Raw genomic sequence first — 22,560 nt, forward strand, 5'->3', positions numbered from 1 at the left:
AGGGGAGCCCCGCCTCGGCTCGCGCGGGGTGGGGGGTGGGGATCCCGGAGGCTGGGCGCCGGGCCCCGCGGGGCGCCTCGTGACGCGGCACCCGGACCCCGACACCGACGGGAGTTCGTTCTCCAGCGGGAGCGCCGCCCTCGGTCCCGCCCAGGCCGACGCCCCCCACGCCGGTGGAGCGGGCTTAGGCCCGGCTTGGGGAGAGGTGGGGCGCGCACCCCGCGGCCCGGGCGCAGGCGGCTGGCTGGAGTCGCGGCAGCGAAGCCCGGGTGGACCGACGGCGGGAGCCCCGGTGCGGGCGGCCCCGCCCCTCCCGCCGGCCCCGCCCCGCGCCCCGCCCCCGCGCCCCGCCCCCTCCCGCAGCCCCCACCCCCCGCCGGGCTCTTCAACACAAACTTTCCGTCCCGCTCGCTCCCTCCTCCGCGCCCGGCGCCTCCCGCTCGCGTCCGGCTCATTCCGCACATTCCGGCCGGCCCCCTCCCCGCCGCCCTCCCCGCGACCCCCTCCCCGCGACCCCCTCCCGGCCCCGCGGCCCGCGGCCCGGCAGCGCCCGGCGGAGCGCCCCCGCCAGCTCGGACCAGGTAAGCCGCGGGCACCGAGGAGGCCCCGCGGGGAGAGGCGGCGGGTGGGTCGGTCGGTGGTGACTTGGGAATGGGGGGTACTCAGGGAGGCTGGGTCCCTGAACTATTGTCCAGCCCGAGCCGGAGCCCCGGATTTGGGTGCCGGGAAGTTTAGAGGGAAGGGGGGGAGCTCTCCGGGAAGCCCCGCCCACCAGCACCCCGCCGCGACCGGGACTCGTTGGTCGGGGAGGTAGGGGAGCCGGGAGGTTGTCCCGCTGCCATCAGCTGTCCCAGCGTCCGCCTCTGGGGTGTCCGGACCGGGGCCCGGGGACCGCACGGTTGGGGGGGCTGCCACGGAGGCGCTCGTACCCAGGGCGCCCATCCCGGGGCCCCGCCGCCCTTTGGACTCCGGCTCGCGCTCCCGGAGCCCGCCCGGCCCAGCCGCACAGGCCGCCGGCCTCGGCGCCCGGCTCCCGCGCGCTGCCCGCGGCTGCCCCGGGGTGTGGGGGGTGTCGGGGCAAGACTGCGCCCGGCTGTGCCCCCGGGGCGCAGGGGCCTGCGTTCCCTCCGGCTCTGCGCCTGTGTCCGGGGCGGTTCGGGTCCTGCCCGGAGCGCTGTGCGCCCCGCTCCGAAGGTGGCTGGATTTGGGGCCTTCTCTTCGCCACACGTCCTCAGAGCCCTGGTCTGGGCTTTAGGGTTGAAGGCGGCTCGTCCTGCCATCACCACGTCTGCCGTGCCCTTTATTCCTGCCTGGGGAGGGAAGGGGGACTGCCGGTCTGCACCCGGCTCCAGCCCAGCCAGACCCTGTCCCGGAGACCCCCCTCCTCTCCTTTCTAGGAGAGCGGCCCAGACCCAGGCCTGGGAGATTCTTTCCCGACCAGTGCGAATGGGGCCTAGGGGAGGCTTGTCTGCGTCTTCCCTCTCCAGGTAGAGGCAGCAGCAGGTCAGGCCTGGACTTGTAGCCGGGAGATCAGGGGATAGGGCTGGGGGCTGGGCAGCCCAGGGCGCTGTGTCCTGTCTTCTGGGGCCTGGTTCTGTGGAGGTGCGACCCACCCCGGAGTGAGGCCTCCGGGACCAGAGTGCTGGGGGCAGCCTGGGGCAAGGAAGGAAATCCAAGTCCCCAAAAGTTGGAGATTTGGGAGAATTATGTCCTCCTCCCTTCCAGGTATTTGTAGTTCCTTTTCCAAGGGGTGTCAACCCAGGGCACGTTTCTGTGGAGCGCTGGCCCCCGGCGCACTCAATGGGCAGGGCGTGGGCAGATGTATCTCTAGGAAATAGGGTTGTGTTGAGGGTGACTTCGTGGGCCAGGGATGCCCCCCTCGGAGAGAGGCTGGAGCCCATGGGAGTCTGACCTCTGGGGCCTTCCCCTGGCCCCCTGGAGAGGGGACAGTAATTCATGTTAATTGGTGCGTTTGGGCTGGGGAGCACTGAGTAGGATGGTCAGTGATTGGCAGGAACGAGCTGTGTGTGTGTGTGTTTGTGTGTGTCCTGGGCCTGTTCCTGCCCTCACCCTCAGAACCGGGTACCTTCTACCAGTTGAGGAAATATTAAAACTAGAATGAAACATCTCAGCTGAGGAAGCCTAGAAATTAGATATCTGGTCCCAGCTGGATTTGAGCCAGCAGCGTCATCTTGGTGGGCCTCTCAGGCCTCAGTTTCCCTGCTTGGAATAATGACTTCTCTGAGCCCCTCCCGGGGGCTCTGTCTCTTAGTCAGCCTTCCTTCCCCTCCCATTACGGAACCTGAACCTCTGTGGTCTGGAGAGGTCAGTGGGTGACCCAGTGGTCTTAGGAAGAAGGCGAGGACAAACCAGGGGTGACTGAGGAGAAGCTAAACCAGGTAAGCATGGCCGCAACAGTTACAGGCAGCAGGGGTCGAGGGACAGGGAAACCAGGTGGAGTGGGGGAACTTGCTCACTAAAGTGGCCATGGGGTCTGGCAAGCGGGATGGGATGAGTGGCATCAGAGGCCACTTGGGTGGCGGCCCCCAACCCCTTAGGGCTCTGTGTATCAGCCCTAAGGGTATCAGCCCTGCCCATCACCTGGCTCGGGAGGAGGAGGGAACAGGCTTCGGCTCAGTGAGGAGGGGGGGGAAGGGTGCTGGTAGCGCCAGGCCGGGGAGCTGGGGGCCATGATGGCTCCAAATACTGCAGCTTCCTGTGGAGGTGCTTGGAGGTCACCCCCTCTTCTTCCCACATGGAGGCCGCAGAAGCTGGGGAGTCCCAGGGCTGGCCTTGAGGACCCAGGTCTCCTCGGACCTCCTCGGGGCGGCCCTGGGGCCATGGCAGGAGCTTCCCTGGTCAGAGCTGGAGCAGAGGTCAGCACGTGACCTCCACTCTGTCCCCACGGCCTTGCCCTGACCTTCCCTTCCTCCTGGTGTGGTGCCAGCCTAGGGCTGCCTGCAGGAGAGGGGCTGCGCCCGGAGGACAGGGATGGGAGAGGGTCCCGCAGGAGGCTGTGGGCGGGGAGAATCCTCTCCCTGGGATCCCCGCAGCCCCAGCCTGGAGGTTTCCTAGAGAGCTGATTGCTTCCTGTGCTGCCTGCCAGGCCGAGAGGACAGGAAGTGATAGAGGGAAAGGAGAGTACAACTGTGGGTGCCGCTGGAGGCGTGCGAGAGAAACCCAGGGGACACTGTGGGGGAGTCTCTGGGGTGGGTCCGGGCATGAGAGAACCAGGTACAACCAGTTTGTGCGATTGCGTGAGAGGCTGGACAGATGCACGAGAGACTGTATGTGACATGTCTGTGTGCCGGCTACTGCATGTACGTGAGAGAAACGGTGTGAATGATGTTGAGTGTGACGGAGTGCCCTCACCGAGTGTGTTTATGAGAGACTCTGGCTCCGGACCATCCGGGGAGCCTGTGTCTGGCCCTGGGTGGGATTTTGATGCTCTGCGTGTGTGAGGGACACAGCGATTGTGTGATGCTGTGCGTGTCAGAAGGAGCATGAGTAAGATTCTGTGTGACCCAGGGCGCTGTGGTGTGGCTACTTATGCTGTATGTGCGGGAGCAGCATATGGGATGGTCTCAGTTTATAGAACCTCTCATGCTCTGTGTGTGTGACGTATGTGACCTTTGTTTTGTTTTTGTGTCGGGTTTTTGGTGGAGATCTGGGGAAGGAACCCAGGTGTATAGGACACTTTGTATGAGAAAAAGTGACGGTATGGGGTGTGTGTGAGTGAGTGTGTGAGACAGCAGGCCTGGAGGGCTGCTCGGCGCCGTGAGGCTGCGAGCGAAGCAAGGTGTGCAGGAACAGCACCAAGGAAGCTGCTTGGCGCTGCGTGTGAGGGAACCGGGGGTGACGGAGACGCCTCTGTGGGTGGTCACTATCTGGGATTGCTTGGGACTGTAGGACAGGGTGGGCGACATCCTTCAGGGCTGTGCCCGGCGTGGCGTGGGACCGTGGGACAAATTTGGGGGCCTGATCTCAATGCATGTGGCGTCTGTGTGGGGGACCATCAAAAAGATACCTGTTAAAAACAAGAAGGAACACACTTAATGCCACTGAACTGTGCACTTACAAATGGTTAAGGCTGGCCGCTGTGGCTCAGTGGTTGAGTGTCGACCCATGAACCAGGAGGTCATGGTTCGATTCCCGGTCAGGCCATATACTCTGGTTACGGGCTTGATCACCAGTGTGGGGTATGCTGGAGGCAGCCAATCAGTGATTCTCTCTCATTATTGATGTTTCTATCTTTCCCTCTTCCTTCCTCTCTGAAATCAATAAAAGTGTATATTTTTTAAAAAACGGTTAAAATTGGCCCTGTCCGGGTGCCGCAGTGGTTAGAACGTTGGCCCTCAGACTGAAGGGTCCCGGGTTCCATTCCAGTACCTCGGTTACAGGCTCAGTCCCCGCCCCGCATCAGGGCGAGTGTGGGAGGCAACCAATCAATGTGTCTCTCTCACATCGATGTTTCTCTCTCTGTGTTTCTCCCTCTCCCTTCCACGCTCTCTAAAAAGCAATGGAAAAGTAGCCTGCAGTGAGGATTAACAAAACAAATCAATAAAAACACATCCTCGGGTGAAGGTTTTAAAAAAGTGCTGAAGTCACAAATTTTATATTACGTATTTTTATCACAGTAAAATGAAAGCAGGAGAGGAAGCGGGTGGCAGCGCACGGGCAGGGCAGTGTGGGTACGCGGGAGCGGGCCGGGGAGGCGGTGTCTCTGGGAGACAGCACACCGCGACTCCCGTGGTGGGGGACTGACTGACTGACTGCTGGCAACTAGTGGGTGACGCGGCCGGGGTGCAGGCAGCCTGAGTGGGGGGCACCGCATGTGAATTGAGAACTGTGGGACCCAGTTTCCCAAGTTACCCATTAGCTGTGTCTCTGTTCCCCCTAAACTCGGACACAGGCCTTGGCCGGAGGTGGACAAGATGAGGAGACAGGACAGAATCTCAGGGTGGGGGTGAAGGGAGGAGTGGGAACTGGCCCCCCCTCTCTGCAGGAGGGTGAGGTCTCTACCCTCCCACCCTCCTTCACTGCGGGTGGGGGCAGGGTGCTGACTGTGGGCCAGCTTTGGAGAAGGGAGCCTGGGGTTCCTCTGCTCCCCGAGACGCCGTGCCCTGCGTAGTGGGGGGGTGCCGAGTCTTGATTCCCAAATTGGAAGCACATTAATAAGCGGGGAGAGGGGAGGAGGCCCCCATCCCCCTCCTAGTTGACTCTGCAAATTGCTTCCTCCTGTAAAAACCCGACCCTGCTCCAGGGGGAGGGTGCTCCCTCCCCAGCCTGGAGGGTGTGGCCACTTGGCAGGGTCCCTGGGGGTCCTTGGACCGGAGCTGGGGGAGGCACCATCACCCCATCCCTCCCCACTCTCGGGTCCCAGCTAGAGCGTTGAGAGTGGGAGGCTCTGGCAGCTGGAGAACAGCTGGCCTCGCTGTGGCTGGGTGGGGAGGGGGGAGCACGGGCGGCTCCCTTAGCGCTCACCCACGGCCTCCCCTTCCTCACCCCCTGGCCGGCCGGCCCAGCCCGGGTTTGGGGTGGGATTCAGGATGGAACGGCTGATTTCCGTCCTCCTCCCACACTGTGAGGGGCTGGGCCCCTGCAGAGTGGACAGCTGCCGGCCGCCAGACCCGCAGGACCACAGCCTCGGTGTGTCCGCCCGGTGGGGCTGGTGCAAGGGGAGGAGTAAATGTGGGGGACACCTGCCTGGACTTGCCTGGTCTGCCTGCCCGGCCACCAGGGCAGAGGGGAGCCCAAGCCTAGGTCTGGAGGCCGAGGGGGCCACCGGGGTGGAGGCCTGGCGCCTCTGCTGCAGCCCCAGCTCTGACCTCGTCCCTGGAGCTGTCCAGCCAGTTATTCCAGCAGCCTGGCCCCAGGACAGGGAGTGGGCCGCAGGCGCCCCTTATCTCCCCAGGGCCGCAGCCGGCTCACCGCCTCCTCGCTCCCATCCCTGCACCGCCCCGCGCACCTCTGACCTCCGCAGCCCGAGGGCCGGCTGGTTGGACCGAGGGTAAAGGTAGATGGGACCACAGGAGGTCCCGGGCCTGTCGCCATGGCGGGAGGGCGGGAGGGCCTGTGCTGAGGGGGTCGGAGGTCGTCTGTGAGGATGGGAGGAGGCGGGAGGAGCAGATGGACAGGAGTGGGGATGTCCTGGACATGGCCTTGTGGCTGACCCCAGCCCCCAGTATGGCCTTCCCTTCTGTCTGCCCTGGCCTCTGGTCTTTCTGCATTTGTTCTTTTTTCTTTTCTCCTCGCCTCCCCTGTCTTCCCTCCTCTCTTTCTCCTCACCTCTCCCCCCACTCCCCTCCCCTCCCCTCCCCTCCCCTCCCCTCCCCTCCTTTCCCCTCCTCTCCCCTCCTCTCCTCTCCTCTCCCCTCCCCTCCTCTCCTCTCCTCACCCCTCCCCTCCTCTCCCCTCCTCTCCTCTCCTCACCCCTCCCCTCCTCTCCCCTCCCCTCCTCTCCCCTCCTCTCCCCTCCTCTCCTCTCCTCTCCCCTCCCCTCCTCTCCTCTCCTCACCCCTCCCCTCCTCTCCCCTCCCCTCCTCTCCCCTCCTCTCCTCTCCTCACCCCTCCCCTCCTCTCCCCTCCCCTCCTCTCCCCTCCTCTCCTCTCCTCACCCCTCCCCTCCTCTCCCCTCCCCTCCTCTCCCCTCCTCTCCTCTCCTCACCCCTCCCCTCCTCTCCCCTCCCCTCCTCTCCCCTCCCCTCCTCTCCCCTCCTCTCCTCTCCTCTCCCCTCCTCTCCTCTCCTAACCCCTCCCCTCCCCTCCTCTCCTCTCCCCTCCTCTCCCCTCCTCTCCCCTCCCCTCCCCTCCTCTCCCCTCCTCTCCCCTCCTCTTCTCACCCCTCCCCTCCTCTCCCCTCCTCTCACCTCCTCTCCTCTCCCCTCCTCTCCCCTCCCCTCCTCACCCCTCCCCTTCACTCCCCTCCCCTCCCCTCCCCTCCTCTCCTCTCCTCTCCTCTCCTCTCCTCTCCTCTCCTCTCCTCTCCTCTCCTCTCCTCTTCTCTGTCCTCCCCCCCCTCCTGTCCTGTCCTCTGTCCTCTGTCCTCTGTCTCCTAGCTTGCCCACTCCTGTATCTGAGTTTATTGATCTTTCCCCTTCGGGACCCTCTAATCCCCCTCCTCTCTGTTCCCCCCTCCAAACTCCCCTAGACTCTCTCCCTTCCCCTCCAGCCGTCTCAACCTCCACCCGCCTGTCCCTCGCTTAGGTCTTTCTTCCTCTCCCCTCTTGGTGGAAAGCCCAGCAAGGCAGCGGTTCTAGCCACCTGGGCAAGTAAGGACAGGGGGCTGGGGCTGGGGCTGGGGCGGGGAGGGGGGGGACCCGCCACCCCCAACCCTGCCTGTACAGGGAGATGAGACCCGAGTCTGGGCTGGGGCGGCCACCCAGGGGGCCTGCTCTCTCCCCCCCTCCCCCCCCACACACTGAGCCCCACATTTGCCTCCGTCCAGCCATGCAGCTGCCGAGAGCCTCCCTCAGCCCCGCTGGGTCCCGTGTCTGGGGTCCAAGCAGAGGGCGGCACACACCGGCCTCTGGCCTCACCCGCAGCGGGACCAGAGCAGCCGTGGACTCCGGGCTGGCCCTCCGGGTGTGCCACGGGGGAGACCAGTTCGGCGCCCAGCCCGGAGCAGCTGCCTGCCCACCATGCCCATGGGCGTGCTCAGCCTGGGGGACACGTTCTCTGTGCGCGGCACCCACACACCTGACACACGTGCTGCGGTGCATGGCTGTGGCGGGGTCACCTGTGCGCGTGTTGGTGCTCTGCCGCACCAGTGTCCCTGGAAAAGGAGACGGGCACGTGCCGGGGGCCTGCGGAAGGGCCCACGGGGGTCCTCCTCCTCTCCTTGACTGTCCTTGCGGCCACCCCCTCCCCCTCACCAGCTGCCAGCGGTCCCAGCCAGGGCCGCCCCACCCCCGTCTGTCCCAGCTCCCGAGCTGCTGTGTTCGCCATATTTGGCCACAGTGCTCCTGCGGGGGGCGGGGCGGGGCTGACATCACCCCAGGAGGGGGGCCACCGCCTGGGTGGGGGGAGGCGGACAGACTTGGGGGAGGCAGGAAAGTTGCTTTGAAAAGTCGGCTGCCAGGGGCCCCCATGCCCCGGGCCTCCACTGCTCTGAGCGAGGCCGCAGGAAGGATTTGGGGGGAGATGGGTAGCTCACTGCAGCCCCCCTCCTGCCTCCCGCTGACAGCTGTGACAGCATCAACCCGAGGAGAGCCCTGGGCCCCAACTTCTTTAGAATAGGAGTCTCTGTGTCCCCAGAGTCTCTGCTCCCCCACATTTTTATCCCAAGAACTCGGCCTGGGGGCTGAGGTGAGGCTGTGATGGGGGTACGGTCCTGGGTGGAGACCTGGATGCAGGGTGTGGCTGCCTCTGCCTGGCTGCCCGGCCCGAGAGCGCTGTTCCTGCTGCTCTGGGAGCCCTCGCCGAGAGGGCTGCAGCAGTGCCGGGGTCCTTGAAGTTGCCCCAGCCACTTGGGCTGAGGGGTGCCCCTGGTCTGGACCCCACTGGGCACACTCAGCGTGGTTGCCATGACAACTTGGCTTCCTCTCTAGCACAGGTGCTGGAGTTCTCAGCCCCATCTCCTTGGTTAAGAGACTGAAGCCAGATTGCCTGGCTTCAGAACCTGCTCTAGCACTTACTAGCTGTGTGTCCTTGGGCAGGTTGCTTAACCTCTCTGTTCATTGGTTTCCTCATTGTAAAGTGGGAGCAATAATAGTATCTCTCTCAGAGGTTACTGTGAGCATTACATGAGTCAGTGTGTGTAACACACCAGAGCAGTGCCTGCCTTTTGGCAAGTGCTGCCATCCGTAGCTGTATTAAGTCTACACTCGGTATCCATCTGACAAGCAGGCTCCCCAGGCCCTCCCATCCCATGCCACTAGCCACCTCCTTCAAGCTTCCTAGGCCAACAGGCGTCCCCACGGGGAGACCCTCCACCCATTCAGCAGGACCTGGAATTCGTGTCTGAGGGGGGGGAAATTCCCTTCTTGGTTTCTGAGGGGGTCCCCCCCATTCCTGCCCTGCCCCTGCTTGCCCTGCAGCCCAGAGCGAAGTCCCAGGATCTAGCCATCCCAGCACCCTGGTATAGACTGGGCATGCAGATCCCGAGGCTGAAGGGGGTGGAGGGCTTGGGGCTGCCTGGTGGGGGGGGCGGGTGGAAGGAGACCTGGGGTGTGTGGTCTAAATCAATAACCCAGCCTGGCGTTTGCAGGGAACTCGGCGTTTACAGAGCCAGGACGGGGCAGGCATGTGGGTGGTTTATGGGCTGCTGTGGGCCCGGAGGTGCGGGAACAGGAAGTGGGACGGAGGAGCGGGTGGGGGTGAGCAAGGCTGTTGGCCAGGCACCCTCTCGGCTGCTCCCTCGCCAGCCAGCGGCTCCCCTGCAATTCCTGGGCGCTTCCTGCCCCGAGTTCAGGTTCCTTGGCAGGGTTCTCGAGAGTTATCCTTTGGGCAAGGCCCCCTCACCCTTCCTCACCCACAGCAGGTCCTCGCAGGGCTGTGTGGATGCGGGGGGGGGGGGGGGGAGAAGGAGGGGTGGGGATCCCCGAGACAGGAAGGAGGAGCTGGCACAGGAGCCCAGGAGCCCCTCAGAGCTGCAGACACCCGGGGCTGCCCTCGGATCCTTCTCCCCTTGCTCATCCTGCTGCCTTTGACAGCCGTGTGGGCTGGTGAGCCTGTTTCCCCCACCCGGATGATGGGCACCACGCCTCGCCGCCCTCCGTGGATTTCAGGATTGAATGAATGGGAAGTGCTTTGCCCACGAACGGGTGGTGTAGATACAAGGCGTTGTTGTTGTTGATCACCACGGGTGGTATGAGTCAGGCCTTGTGGTTGGACTTGTCGTAACCCAGTTCAACCCTCACAACCTCAAGGGGACCCTTTCCTCATTTTCCAGGACCAGGGGTCGAACAGGTGAAATCCCTCTCCCAGGTCACACAGCGCGGAATCCCTTACCCTCTGGTTACCTCCGCCTCGCCCAGGGCGCCTGCCCCCCTGGGAGGAGGCTGAGGCCCGGGAGGACCCTGGCCCTCACCGCTCTCGCTCTCTCTGCCCCCAGGCTCAGGCTGCCCAGTGGGCTCAGGCCCAGAGCCCAGAGCAACCAGCACAATAGCGTCCAACAGCTGGACCGCCAGCAGCAGCCCCGGGGAAGCCCGGGAGGATGGGCCCGAGGGCCTGGACAAGGGGCTGGACAACGATGCCGAGGGCGTGTGGAGCCCGGACATCGAGCAGAGCTTCCAGGAGGCGCTGGCCATCTACCCGCCCTGCGGCCGCCGCAAGATCATCCTGTCGGACGAGGGCAAGATGTACGGTGCGTGTGGGGAGGCGCGCGTGGGGAGGCGCGGGACACTGGGACACGGCGGGCCCTCCCGCCCCGCCCCCTGCTCTCTGCCCCCTCACCCAACCGGTTTGGCCAAGTCCTCAGGCTGCCAGCCGCTGGGCGGGCGAGTCTGTGCGTGCAAGCCTGTGTGTCTGGATCCTCCTCATAAACACGCCGGGCTCGCCCCTCCGCCAGCGCGTGGCACCCCCTCTGCTTCTCCTCTCCTCCCCGCTGCCCCTGGAGGTTTCGGGGTGACTCAGTGGGCCCAGGAAACTGGGTCAGTCCAGTGTGCTCCAGGCCAGGCCTGGGAGAGGGTCCCTCCCTGGCAGGATGTGGGGGAGCAGGAGGGGTGAGGGGTGAGGCCTAGGGTGGGAGTCCCACTTGCAAATTCCCTCCGGCGAGTGGGAGGGAGGCCTGCAGGCTGGTGGGCAGCCACACGGGACAGGGGCTGTGCTGGGAAGAGGCTGGGAGACGGCCCGTGCCTCAGGCCCTCCCCACCTGGGGGACGGCCTCCCCCTCGCGGGCCCTCGCTGCCACCTCGCCCACCTGCTGCCTCCAGAAGGGAGTGTCCCCCCCCTTGCCCGGTGCTGAGGGCTCTCCCGGAGCTGCATTTTTGGGATAACTCAACCCCTCTTGGCTTGGCTCCTTGCCAGCTCCCTCCAGCCCTCCCTGACAGCCTGGCTAAGCGAGGAGGCCCAGCCTCCCTCCCCGCACCCCACACCCCGCACCCCGCACCCAGCACCAGGGCCGCGTAGGAAGGAGGCAGCGGAGGGCTGCCCCAGTGAGTCCCCTCCCCACCCACTGCCCCACCCATCCCAGCACAGCGCTCGCCGGCCACTGGGCAGGCAGATGTTCTGGGCGGGCGCCTTCCAGGGCGGGCGCCCGCCCCACTGCCCCCTCGCCGATGGCGGGGCAGCCCCACGGGTATTTTTGGATGGGGTGGAGGGAGTGGGGTGGAGAGGGGCTGGCAGGAAGGGAGGAGCAGTGGGGCTGGTTCTGTCATCAAAGAGGAATTTGAAGAATGTGGCCATTCTGGGGAGACTAGAGGTGAGGGGCAGGGGGCCTGGATTTGGGGGGTAAGAGGTATACACCCTGAGGATACTGACAGACAATTAGTCATGTGTCCCACACACCCCTCTCCCGGGCCAAGTCCCCCAGCCCGAGGCTGACGGGCCAGGTGGGCTCAGGGCGCAGGCACTGGTAACCTGACCTGGGGTGACAGGCTCAGTGACACATCCTGACAGAGACTGTCAGTGTAGGAGGTGCTGGGAGACTCCGGTCCTGCCTGCCTGCTGTGGCAGAGAGGGCAGGGACTGTGCAGGGCCTCCCGTCAGGGCAGACACGTGGCCACTGAGAAGACAGCGACTGGCCAGGCCTCCCTCACACGGGGTACCCCGGCCAGGCCTCCCTCACACGGGGTACCCCAGCCAGGGCTCCCTCACTCAGAGATACCCCGGCTAGGGCTCCCTCACTCAGAGATACCCCAGCCAGGGCTCCCTCACTCAGAGATACCCCGGCCAGGGCTCCCTCACTCAGAGATACCCCGGCCAGGGCTCCCTCACTCAGAGATACCCCAGCCAGGCCTCCCTCACACGGGGTACCCCGGCCAGGGCTTCCTCACTCAGAGATACCCCGGCCAGGGCTCCCTCACTCAGAGATACCCCAGCCAGGCCTCCCTCACACGGGGTACCCCAGCCAGGGCTCCCTCACTCAGAGATACCCTGGCCAGGGCTCCCTCACTCAGAGATACCCCGGCCAGGGCTCCCTCACTCAGAGATACCCCGGCCAGACCTCCCTCACTCAGAGATACCCCAGCCAGGCCTCCCTCACACGGGGTACCCCAGCCAGGGCTCCCTCACTCAGAGATACCCCGGCCAGGGCTCCCTCACTCAGAGATACCCCAGCCAGGGCTCCCTCACTCAGAGATACCCCAGCCAGGGCTCCCTCACTCAGAGATACCCCAGGGCTCCCTCACTCAGAGATACCCCAGCCAGGCCTCCCTCACACGGGGTACCCCGGCCAGGCCTCCCTCACAGGGGGTACCCCGGCCAGGCCTCCCTCACAGGGGGTACCCCGGCCAGGCCTCCCTCACAGGGGGTACCCCGGCCAGGCCTCCCTCACACGGGGTACCCCGGCCAGGGCTCCCTCACACGGGGTACCCCGGCCAGGCCTCCCTCACACGGGGTACCCCGGCCAGGACTCCCTCACACGGGGTACCCCAGCCAGGCCTCCCTCACTCAGAGATACCCCAGCCAGGCCTCCCTCACACGGGGTACCCCGGCCAGGCCTCCCTCACACGGGGTACCCCGGCCAGGCCTCCCTCACACGGGGTACCCCGGCCAGGCCTCCCTCACAGGGGGATCGGCGCTCAGAGGCTTGCAGCTGGTGACGGCCTGGAGGAAGGAAGCGCTGCTGGGCTGGGGGGGAGGGGCCCAGCTGTCCTGCCCTTGGGCCACACCTGCCCCTGTCTGTCCTGCAGGGAAACCTGTCCCCCAGGGAGCAGCCCCAGGCCCTGGAGGGGTGGGGGAGCACCTGGGGCCTCCCCGGCACCCTTGGCAGCCCTGCTGTGCCCTGAGGTGGGGCTGGAGTGGGGAAGGGCCTGGTGTGGGTCCAGTCTCCAGCCACCAGCCACTGTTTCCTCTCACGCCCATCTAGGTCGGAATGAGTTGATCGCGCGCTACATTAAGCTGAGGACGGGGAAGACCCGGACGAGAAAGCAGGTAGAGACTGTTGATGTTGTGGCCCCTCTGCCTGCACGCTCTCAGCCCCTCCCGTGCCCACTGCCCTGCCCCGAGCTGCCCGCCCCCCCGGGTGACTTCACACCCCTCGAGCTGCATCATCGCTCACCCACCACCCGCCCAAGACTTCTGGTTCGGTGACCGATGAACCGGCCCGGCAGCTGTGGCAGCTCCCTGGTCACCCTGAGAGGCCCACTGGCCGGCCAGGGGACAGACGGCCGGACGGATGCGCACAGGGTGTGCGCTGTGGGGCAGGCATCTCGCCCAGGCTGGGCAGGGGAGGGAGGAGGGAGCTGGGGGGCTTCCTAAAGGGGAAGGGGTTGCAGGCGGAGCGGGAGCGGGCGCGGTTCTCCAGCTGAGGAGGGGGTACAGATAGTGACGGCTCCGTACAGAGCTGCTTGGTGTGACTTTACTTGGTCCTCACAGCAGCCTTAGAGGTAGGTGCAGTAATTCCCTCCATTGACAGAGGAGGAAACTGAGGCACGGGGAAGTTAAGGTACTTCCTGGCTGGTAGGTGGTGGGTCCAGGGTTCAGCCCACTAGGCAGGAAAGAGCCTTCGTTCAGCGGAGTAGGGGGGGGAGGGCGGGGGGGGGGGAGTGGGTAGGAAGAGCGGAGGGCCCGTGGTGAGAGGTTCAGCTGCCCGAGGGACAGGTTTCCCCTGGCGGCAGCCCAGCCGGGGACCATGGAAGGGACTAGAGCAGGGAGTGGCTGGGGCAGGTGGCGGGAATGTTGGCCCCGGAGCAGCGGCCATGGGCTGTGGCCGGGGCAGTGGCGGTGGTGGGGGTGGGGGTGGGGGGTGGGATGGGAAACACGCTGAGCTGAGAGGTGACTGGGCGGCGGGCAGTCAGGGCGGCAGCGTGTGCACAGGAGGCCTGAGGGAATTGTTTCGGGGGGCTGCCCGGGGGTGCCTGGGAGACAGGCACTCTGAGGCAGGTTCCTGGAGGAGTGGAGGCCCCCTCTGACCCTCAGCCTCCGCCCCCCCGGGGTCTGCCTGGGCTGGACCCTGCACCCACCTCCCCTGCGCGCAGACAGGCTGCGCTGCCCACCCGCTGTCTCCAAGGGAGATTCGGAGTCCACTACCCAGTGCGGGAGCATTTATGAACCACTGCCCTCGGCCAGCTCAGGTCACACAGCATTTACTTCTTCAGCAAATTATTGAGCTCCTACTACGTTCCCGGCACTAGGGATGCAGCAGGGAACCGGACATTCACGGGCCCTGGGCCCTGGAGCCTGGGATGCAGCAGGAACACTGACTGTCGGACCCCTGGGTTCAAACTCCGGCTGCCTCCCTGCGGGGAGGTGCTCGCTGCAGCCTCTGCCCCCCGATGCCGGAGAAGCACTGTCTCGGCGTGTCCTGCCTCACCCAACAGACGTGTTCACAGGACGTTTGTCAGAGGGGGAAGGGGCGGGGGCACCTGAGGCCCAGAGCGGGTAGAGAGCTCTTCGTTCTGGGCCCGCGTTACACCCGCGCCTGGCCAGTATCCCGTGAAGGCTGGCTGGCCAGTGAAGTTTTATTTTCATTATAAAATAAAATTATAAAACACTAATTGTAAACAAAGCCAGCTGTCGGCAAGCTCGGAGCTTTGAAAACCACTGGCCTTTGTCATTTTGCTCAGGCGGCACTCCCCTAACTTCATTTTTTCTTCTCACTCCAAGATCTAACATCTCCTTGACAGGGGACCCATCCCCTGTGGTGAGGACGAGGTGTGTGTGTTTGTGTCTCAAAGAGCAAGCAGCTAACAGACCAGGTTGTTTCCGTGTTTAAAAATGCAGGTTTTTGCAACGAGCAGCAAGTACAATGCCTTCATATTGTAGAAGCCCAGCTAAATATAACACAGGATCAAGTCCTGTGTGGCTCCCACTGCCTCCGAGTTGGCCATTTGGATCTGGTCCTCTGGGTTAAGGGTCTGGAGGAGTCCAGGCAGCGTAGCCTGTGGGGAAGCAAGGGGCCTCTGGCGTCAGGCCACCCGGCTCAGTTCCCAGCCCCAGCCCCCAGCTGTGTGGCCTCGGACCAGCGGCTAACCTCTCTGTGCTGTGGTTTCATCCTCTGTAAGTCGGAAACAATACCAGCGCCACCTTCTTAGTGGTGCTGCAGTCCGATGAGTGGGTGTGGGTGGAGTGCTGGGCACCGGGCGTGGGCAGTCAGCGTCACCTGCTGCCATGCCACGCCGCGGCCGGTCATCTCGCTGACCTGGGTCCGATTCTGCGCGGTCTGAGGCGAGTGAGGAGCCCCCGCCGGGGTCCTAACCAAGTAGTACGGGGGCTGCCCAGCATCACATACGTAGTGACTTTCGGTCTGTGATGGAAAAGAAACTGTTTCTTTGTGGGAATAAAAACTACCAGCAAGAAAGCCAGCAGCGGTGGCTGGTAACGGAGGTGTGAAGTGCCTAGAGGAGCCGCGTATTCCCTGGTGCTTGAGGAGGAAGTGGCGTTTAGGTTCTCTGAGGCTCAGGGTCAGGTCCTCGAAGGGTCTGTGGTCCCAGCCCCGGCACCCCCACCCTGACATGACAGCTCCGGTTTGCCGGAGAGGAAGGCTTCCAGGAGGAGGTGCTGGAGGAGAAACGCAGTGGGGAGTTCCTACTGTGTGCCTTTCTGTTTACTGCCACGTGTTAGTCCACGGGGAAGGGGGGCCTGTTGGAGGAAGAAGCGGCGTGAGCAAAGCGGAGTGGGACAGGCATGGCCGACGGGGCCGGCGAGCGGGTGGGGTGACTGGAAGATCGAGGCCGTGGTAGCTGGTGGTCCTAGAAGCCCGTAGGCTCTTGATCGGAACAGGGCCAAGAGGAGAGCAGAATTGCCAGGAGGGCTGCGGAGTGTCTGCCCCCGGGGGCCCCAGAGTCCCCCACGTACATCTGTTCCCAGAGACGAGGCTGGCTGCTGCCTGAGGCCGCCGTGCTCGCCTCCTCACTGTGTGTTTCCCTCTCTGGCTGGGCTCGGGGCGGCCCCAGGTGTCCAGCCACATACAGGTTCTAGCTCGGAAGAAGGTGCGGGAGTACCAGGTTGGCATCAAGGTATGTCGGGCCTCAGCCCCTCCTAGGCGCCTCCACTGCTGCCTACACCGCCGGGCCACGGCCTCGGCCCGCTCTCCGGCCCCCTGTGCCTCTTTTCCGGCTGCAGCTGTTCTTGCCTCTTCTTCCACTCGCTGCTCTTTTTCTTTCTTTCTCTCTCTCTCTCTCTCTACAGGTCTCTAGCCACTTGCAGGTTCTAGCCAGGCGGAAATCTCGGGAGATTCAGTCCAAGCTGAAGGTATGGGGTCCCTTGCTGCTTGGCCTGGCCCTGCCCAGGCCTGTTGCTGCTCCCTGACCCCCGCTCGGGGCAGGGCGGGGGCCGAGGAGCAAGAAGCCCGAAGGCCCTTCAGGCTACAAGGGCCTGAGACCGGGCAGGACGGCAGCCCCAGTGAAGGAGAGGAAGACCATCCGGGGTCACTGAGGCCCCCTCTCTTCTCCGTTTTCCTTTTCCTCCTTCCTCCTTTGCTGCTTGCTAATTGCACGGGGACTTCAGGAGGGCAGGAGGAGACGCTGGAGGGCGTTGGCTGGCAGAGCTATGGTGTGGGCATGGCTGTTCTTGCATTGGACACTCCATCCTGGCAGCTCTGGGCCTGAGCGTCTCAGAGCCTGGGTTCATGGCCTGGGCCCTGGGCAGGGCCGCTGCTGGCTGCATCTTCTTCTCTCTGCCCGTAGCTGCCCAGTAGCCTGGGACACGGGCAGACCCCAGGGACACCAGCTTGGTCCACCATCTAGGTTTCCAGCCTGCCCTCCATCATCCTACCCTGTCCAGGGCACCCCCAGCTTATAAACACTGCCTCTGGGTGGCAGAGGGGGGTAGGGGGCGGGGGGAGGCCCGGGAGGTCCACAGCCGCCTCAGCTTCCCTGGGCTCCCCGGAAGCTGGGAGCCAGGTGGGCGTGGAGTGGAGGGAGGTGAGAAGACATGCCCCCACCCCATGTAGCCCTCATTGGTGCCTCTTCTAATCATGCTCCCTCTCCTTCACAGGCCATGAACCTGGTAAGTAGCACTCCCCCTCCCCTAGGGGACCTGGGGGGAGAGCACCTAATATAGGATTTTCAAATTCTGGATTGTAAATCAGTTGAGCAGGTTCTCACACTTTAGCATGTGTCAGAATCGCCTGGAGGGCGTGTGAAGACAGATTTCGGGCCTCACCCCCAGACCTTCTGATTCAGAGGGCCTGAGGGGGGCCCTGGAAATCTGCCTTTCTAACAAGCTTCCAGGTGATGCTGGGGCTAATGCATCTGTCTATTCATACTTTGCGAACCACTGATGAAATAGAACAGAAAGCATGACAGTGCGTGACACAAATGAGGGGAAATATTTAGGTACGTGCTAGGTTATAGAATAAAATAAAATTATTTCTTACTGTGCTTTGTGGTTGGAGGGCTGATGTACACTTAGGAGACAGGCCCAGAGAGGGGCTGAGGCCCTCCTTAGGCCACACAGCAGAGCTGGGGCTGTGATCCACACATGGACTTCCAGAGCCTGGGAGGGGGCCCTGGGGCAAACCCTTGTCCTGTCTGCCCTCATGTGGCCCCTGCCTTCCCTAGGACCAAGTCTCCAAGGACAAAGCCCTCCAGAGCATGGCCTCCATGTCCTCTGCCCAGATTGTGTCCGCCAGCGTGCTACAGAACAAGTTCAGCCCGCCCTCCCCTCTGCCCCAGGCCGTCTTCTCCACTTCCTCTCGGGTACCGTCCGGGGTCCTGGGAGGTGGGGCTGGTGAGGGCCTGCCTTCAGGGCTGGGGGGTGAGGATCATAGGTTCTGAGGGACCCTTGGCTTTGTCCCATCTCTGCAGTTCTGGAACAGCCCCCCTCTCCTGGGACAGCAGCCCGGACCCTCTCAGGAGTGAGTATCCTGGTGCACCCTTCCCACACCCTCTGCTTTCCCTGGGCAGCCGCACTAGACTTCCCCTCTCATCTGGGTTCCAGCAACAAATGAGCCGTTTGAATTCAAAAACAGAGGGATGGAGCGCGCCAGTAAGAGAGCTAATGCGTCTGTCTATTCATTCACGTGTTTGTTCGTTCATCAACCCACTCATCCACTTGTCATCCGTCCTTCAATTATTTTTCATTCAGTTAATCTCTGAATTCGTCTCTCAGTCAAGTAGTCAAGTGTACTTGGTTCCTTCAATTCTAAGATGACTTTCTTCCAGAGACACACCCTCAGTTTAAGCGCAGCTCTTCGGGGTGGGGTTGAAACGCCATATTAAATGTGCACGTCAGTTGTGAGATGCAGCAGGATTTCACAAAAGTTACCATGTGAAGCAAACAAAAGCTGGTCAGCAGACTTCTGGGCCTCTGCAGAAAGGCTGCTGGCTCTCTGCTGGGGTCCCAGAGGAGACCCCAAGTGACTAGGCTGGACGGACGGTAGGGAAGGGGGTGACCCTCTAACCAGGCTGTGCTCCTGTCTGCAGCATCAAGCCCTTTGCACAGCCTGCCTACCCCATTCAGCCGCCCCTGCCACCGACGCTCAGCAGTAAGTTCCCCAGGAGGCTGCCGCCGCCACCCGACCTTCCCTTGGCACCTGCATCTCTGCTCAGAAGCGCTCAGGCCCAACTTTGTGTGTGTGTGTGTGTGTGCATGTGTGAGCATATGTGTGTGTGTGTGTGCGCGCGCACGCTGGGAGAGGGGGGTGGGTGGCATCTATAGGGATCGGGACTGACCAGGAATAGCCCCCTTGCCTTCTACAGTGTCGTCCCCGCCCCCCATCCGCTGCAAGTCACACCACCAACAGTATCACATTTATAGACTGTATGTATATAAAATTCCTTGTACGGAAGTACACCAACGTCTTAACAGAATTTCATTCTCTCTAAGTGTTGGGGTTCTGGATAATTTTTAAAATATGTTTTTATTGATTTTAGAGAGGAGAAGGGAGAGGGAGAGAAACATCCATAAAAAACACACATCTATCGGCTGCCTCTTGCGCGCCCCCTACTGGGGATCCAGTGGAAACTTGGGCTTGTGCTCAGACCCCGGGTTGAACCTGGGGCCTCAGTGCATGGGCCGACTCTCAACCAACTGAGCCACACTGGCCAGGGCTGGGTAACTTCTATTTTTCCCGTTTGACATGTTTGTATTTCCTGTTTGAACACCCGCTAACAGTGACTCAGGGAAAACCCGCTGTGTGCGCACGAGGGCCCCACACAGGCGGGCGGGGTGCGCACTGTCCCGGACACCCCGCAGGCAGTGAGCGCTGCGCCTACCCAGCAGCGGGCGGGGCAGCGCCGCACGGACCACGCACCCCGCCCACGAGGGTCATCTCCCCGCAGGTTACGAGCCCCTGGCCCCGCTGCCCCCAGCTGCCGCCTCGGCGCCCGCGTGGCAGGACCGCACCATCGCCTCCTCCCGCCTGCGGCTCCTCGAGTACTCGGCCTTCATGGAGGTGCAGCGCGACCCCGACACGGTAATGTGCTCGGTGGGGCGAGGGGACCCTGCGGCGGTCCAGGGCCACAGCTCGGGTCCCGGGGAGGTGGGGGGGGGCGGCAGCCACAGGCCTACCCCCCTGCCCTCGCCCTCCCCCCCCCACCCCCCCGCCTGCGCCCGCTGCTCTCCTGACCCGGTGCTGGGCCCTCCCCACAGTACAGCAAACACCTGTTTGTGCACATCGGCCAGACAAACCCCGCCTTCTCCGACCCGCCCCTGGAGGCCGTGGACGTGCGTCAGATCTACGACAAGTTCCCCGAGAAGAAGGGCGGGCTGAAGGAGCTCTACGAGAAAGGCCCCCCTAATGCCTTCTTCCTGGTCAAGTTCTGGGTGAGCCGCCCCGGCCGCCCCTGCGCCCAGACCCGCAGCCCTCGGGCCCACCCTACTGGCTCCCTCTCTCCCCGTGGCTGTGGGCAGGGCCTGGGCGGCGGGCAGGACGCCCACGTGGATGGCGGAAGCCTCCCTCAGGCCTCCAGCAGCTCACGCCGCCCGCCCCTCCTGCAGGCCGACCTCAACAGCACCATCCAGGAGGGCCCGGGCGCCTTCTACGGGGTCAGCTCCCAGTACAGCTCCGCCGACAGCATGACCATCAGCGTCTCCACCAAGGTGTGCTCCTTCGGCAAGCAGGTGGTGGAGAAGGTGGAGGTGAGTGGGGCCCTGGGGGGGGAGTGGGGGTGGGGGAGGATGGAGGGGGGGCGCGGCCAGGAGCAGGCCCCAGCGAGGCCTTCCTCTCTGCAGACCGAGTACGCCCAGCTGGAGAACGGGCGCTTCGTGTACCGCATCCACCGCTCGCCCATGTGTGAGTACATGATCAACTTCATCCACAAGCTGAAGCACCTGCCCGAGAAGTACATGATGAACAGCGTCCTGGAGAACTTCACCATCCTGCAGGTGAGCGGGCAGGTGTGGGCTGGCGCGTCTCCAGGGAGGCCAGACCCATTGCTCAGAGAAAGAGACCGAGCCCCCAGGGGAGCGGGAGCTGCTCAGCCCACACCCCAGGCCCCGCGCTGCCTGACCTCCTGAATCCTCCCGCCCGGCCCCAGGTGGTCACCAGCCGCGACTCCCAGGAGACCCTGCTCGTCATTGCTTTTGTCTTTGAAGTCTCCACCAGCGAGCACGGGGCCCAGCACCACGTCTACAAGCTCGTCAAAGACTAGGGTGCCCTCTGCCCCACCACCAGGATCCAGGACGAGCCTCTTCTCACACACCTGCCTGGCACCGGGGGTCCAGGATTGAGGATGCATCTGCCTGCCAGGCCTCGGGCCCAGGGCCAGGAGGCCTCCCCACCTACTCCAGCACACACCCCCCGCCACCGTTCTGCGCTTTAACTGTGGGAGAAGGGAGGGGGCTCAGCGGTGGGGCAGCCTGGCTGGGTCGCCAAGCCACCATCACTTAGGTCTGCCCAGCCGCGAATGGGAGGACACCTTTGGCTCAGGTGTGTGTGGCCACGGCCCCTCGGAGCTGTGACCGGTGGGTGAGGGAGACGGGAGGGGAGGCGGAGTGTAGAGGCCAGGAAGGAGTGTGGAGCTGGGGTTGCCCTGAGAAGAGAGAGGCCCACACTGTCTTTGCACCTGCCATGCGCCATGCGCCAGGCCCCAGCGTGCCTCCTGCATCCTCTGACCCACAAAGCAAGCGTGTGTCACAGATGAGGAATCTGGGGGGGGGATGGGGGGGCAGAGTTGGAGTTCTCACCAGGGCTGCCTGTCCCAAGCCCAGTTTACACACCTCCCTGCCTCGGACTGGCCCCAGGCTGGGGCGGGGCTCTACACTGAGGGGCTGGGTTGGGGCCCCTGACTCGGGGAGCAGCTGCCTCTGACCAGCAGGTACTCGGCACCGGTTGGGCACCCTCGGTCAGCCCACCATCCAGCCAGGGCCTCGGGAGGGAGCCTCCTGCTCCTCTTCCCCCGAGCGGCCCTGGCCCGGATCCTTTAAGCTCCCCAGCAGCCACCTGAGGGGGGAAGGCCCCAGGGGCGGGTCCAGGCTCAGAAACGGGCTGGAGGTCAGGCAGGAAGATGGAGGCCCAGCCTCTGGGCAGACGTGGCCCGGGCACAGAGGCAGCACAGGCTTTGGTGTTTTCTCTTGCCCAAGTGAACCCTCAGCGGTGCTTCTACCGTTCTTCCCCGTGCGGGTCTCCGCCTGGAGCAGCTCCCCAGACCTCTTCTGGGACTGAAGGTTCACCCTGCCCACCGCCTCTTCCCACATCCGGCCCCTCAGCGCCCGGCCCCCGGGCATCGATGAGTTCATATGAAGTACTGTGCCTTTCCCTTCCCTGCCGCCCGCCCCTGAGCTTCCTGAAGGTTCTCACAGTTTGCATATCGCTCAGGCCACCTCCAAACCCAACCTAGGTTTTGTAATGTATATTATATATATTTTTGTGTACTTTTTAAATCCAGCTGTGATGGGTTGTATCCTAAATGTGGCACAGGGCTGGGGCAGGCGCCCTCAGGGCCTACTCAGAAAGAGAAATTAAAGTTATTTGTTTGTGGGTTAGTCGTGTGACCAGTCGTGTGCCCGGCCTCTGGGTTGGAACAGCTTCAGGGGGGCTCTCCCCGGTTAGGTCCTGGTGTGTCACCTTCCCCCGTCTTTTCCGGGGGCCCCCAAGCCCTACCCACAGTCAAAATAGGTGTGATTCTGGGGTCCCATGAAAGCTTTCCAGCTCCGACCTTTCTCCACGCCCCTGCTGCCGTGGGTCGCACTGAACTGAGCCCAGCGCTGCCTGAGGTTTCCTATTGCGCTTGCGCTCTCTCCTCTCTCTCTCTCTCTCTCTCTCTCTCTCTCTCTCTCTCTCTCTCTCTTTCTCTCTCTTTCTCTCCCTCCCTCCCTCCCTCCCTCCCTCTTTCTCTCACACACACACATACATACACACACAGAAAAACCATTCATTTTGTCTTATGTTCCTAGACTAAATTCAAGCTAAAGACTGCCTATGGCACTTTTCTACTTTCGGGGACCAGTTTTTTTTATTATTATTATTATTATTATTATTATTACTGAGTTTTAGAAATACAGAAAGGGGGAGAGAGAAACATCGATGTGAAAGTGAAATGGATGGAATAGCTTTGTCTCTAAGTGAAGTGA

The 22,560-nt window shown here is 63.4% G+C and overlaps 1 protein-coding gene across 1 annotated transcript; it reads left to right on the forward strand.

Moving 5' to 3' along the window:
- The first annotated feature begins 430 nt into the window (after window positions 1-430).
- Window positions 431-21,972, forward strand: TEAD3 (TEA domain transcription factor 3). Its single transcript, XM_079780312.1, has 14 exons — window positions 431-581; window positions 10,055-10,301; window positions 12,971-13,035; window positions 15,999-16,061; window positions 16,234-16,296; window positions 17,041-17,052; window positions 17,607-17,744; window positions 17,853-17,902; window positions 18,471-18,532; window positions 19,329-19,462; window positions 19,639-19,812; window positions 19,987-20,127; window positions 20,221-20,373; window positions 20,526-21,972. Exons 2-14 carry the CDS (start codon window positions 10,157-10,159, stop codon window positions 20,637-20,639), a joined length of 1,314 nt encoding a protein of 437 aa, XP_079636438.1. The 5' UTR covers window positions 431-581; window positions 10,055-10,156; the 3' UTR covers window positions 20,640-21,972.
- The last annotated feature ends 588 nt before the right edge of the window (window positions 21,973-22,560 follow it).

Source organism: Cnephaeus nilssonii (genome assembly GCF_951640355.1).
Source record: "Cnephaeus nilssonii genome assembly, chromosome: 9".
NCBI classification, from domain to species: Eukaryota; Metazoa; Chordata; class Mammalia; order Chiroptera; family Vespertilionidae; genus Cnephaeus; species Cnephaeus nilssonii.

Bases quoted from the DNA above. Each gene is read 5' to 3' on its own strand.
- TEAD3 (XM_079780312.1), top strand. From the start codon at position 10,157: ATGGGCCCGAGGGCCTGGACAAGGGGCTGGACAACGATGCCGAGGGCG. The intron at 19,463-19,638 runs GTAATGTGCTCG...CCCTCCCCACAG, and splicing joins TGCAGCGCGACCCCGACACG to TACAGCAAACACCTGTTTGT. The intron at 19,813-19,986 runs GTGAGCCGCCCC...CCCCTCCTGCAG, and splicing joins TCTTCCTGGTCAAGTTCTGG to GCCGACCTCAACAGCACCAT.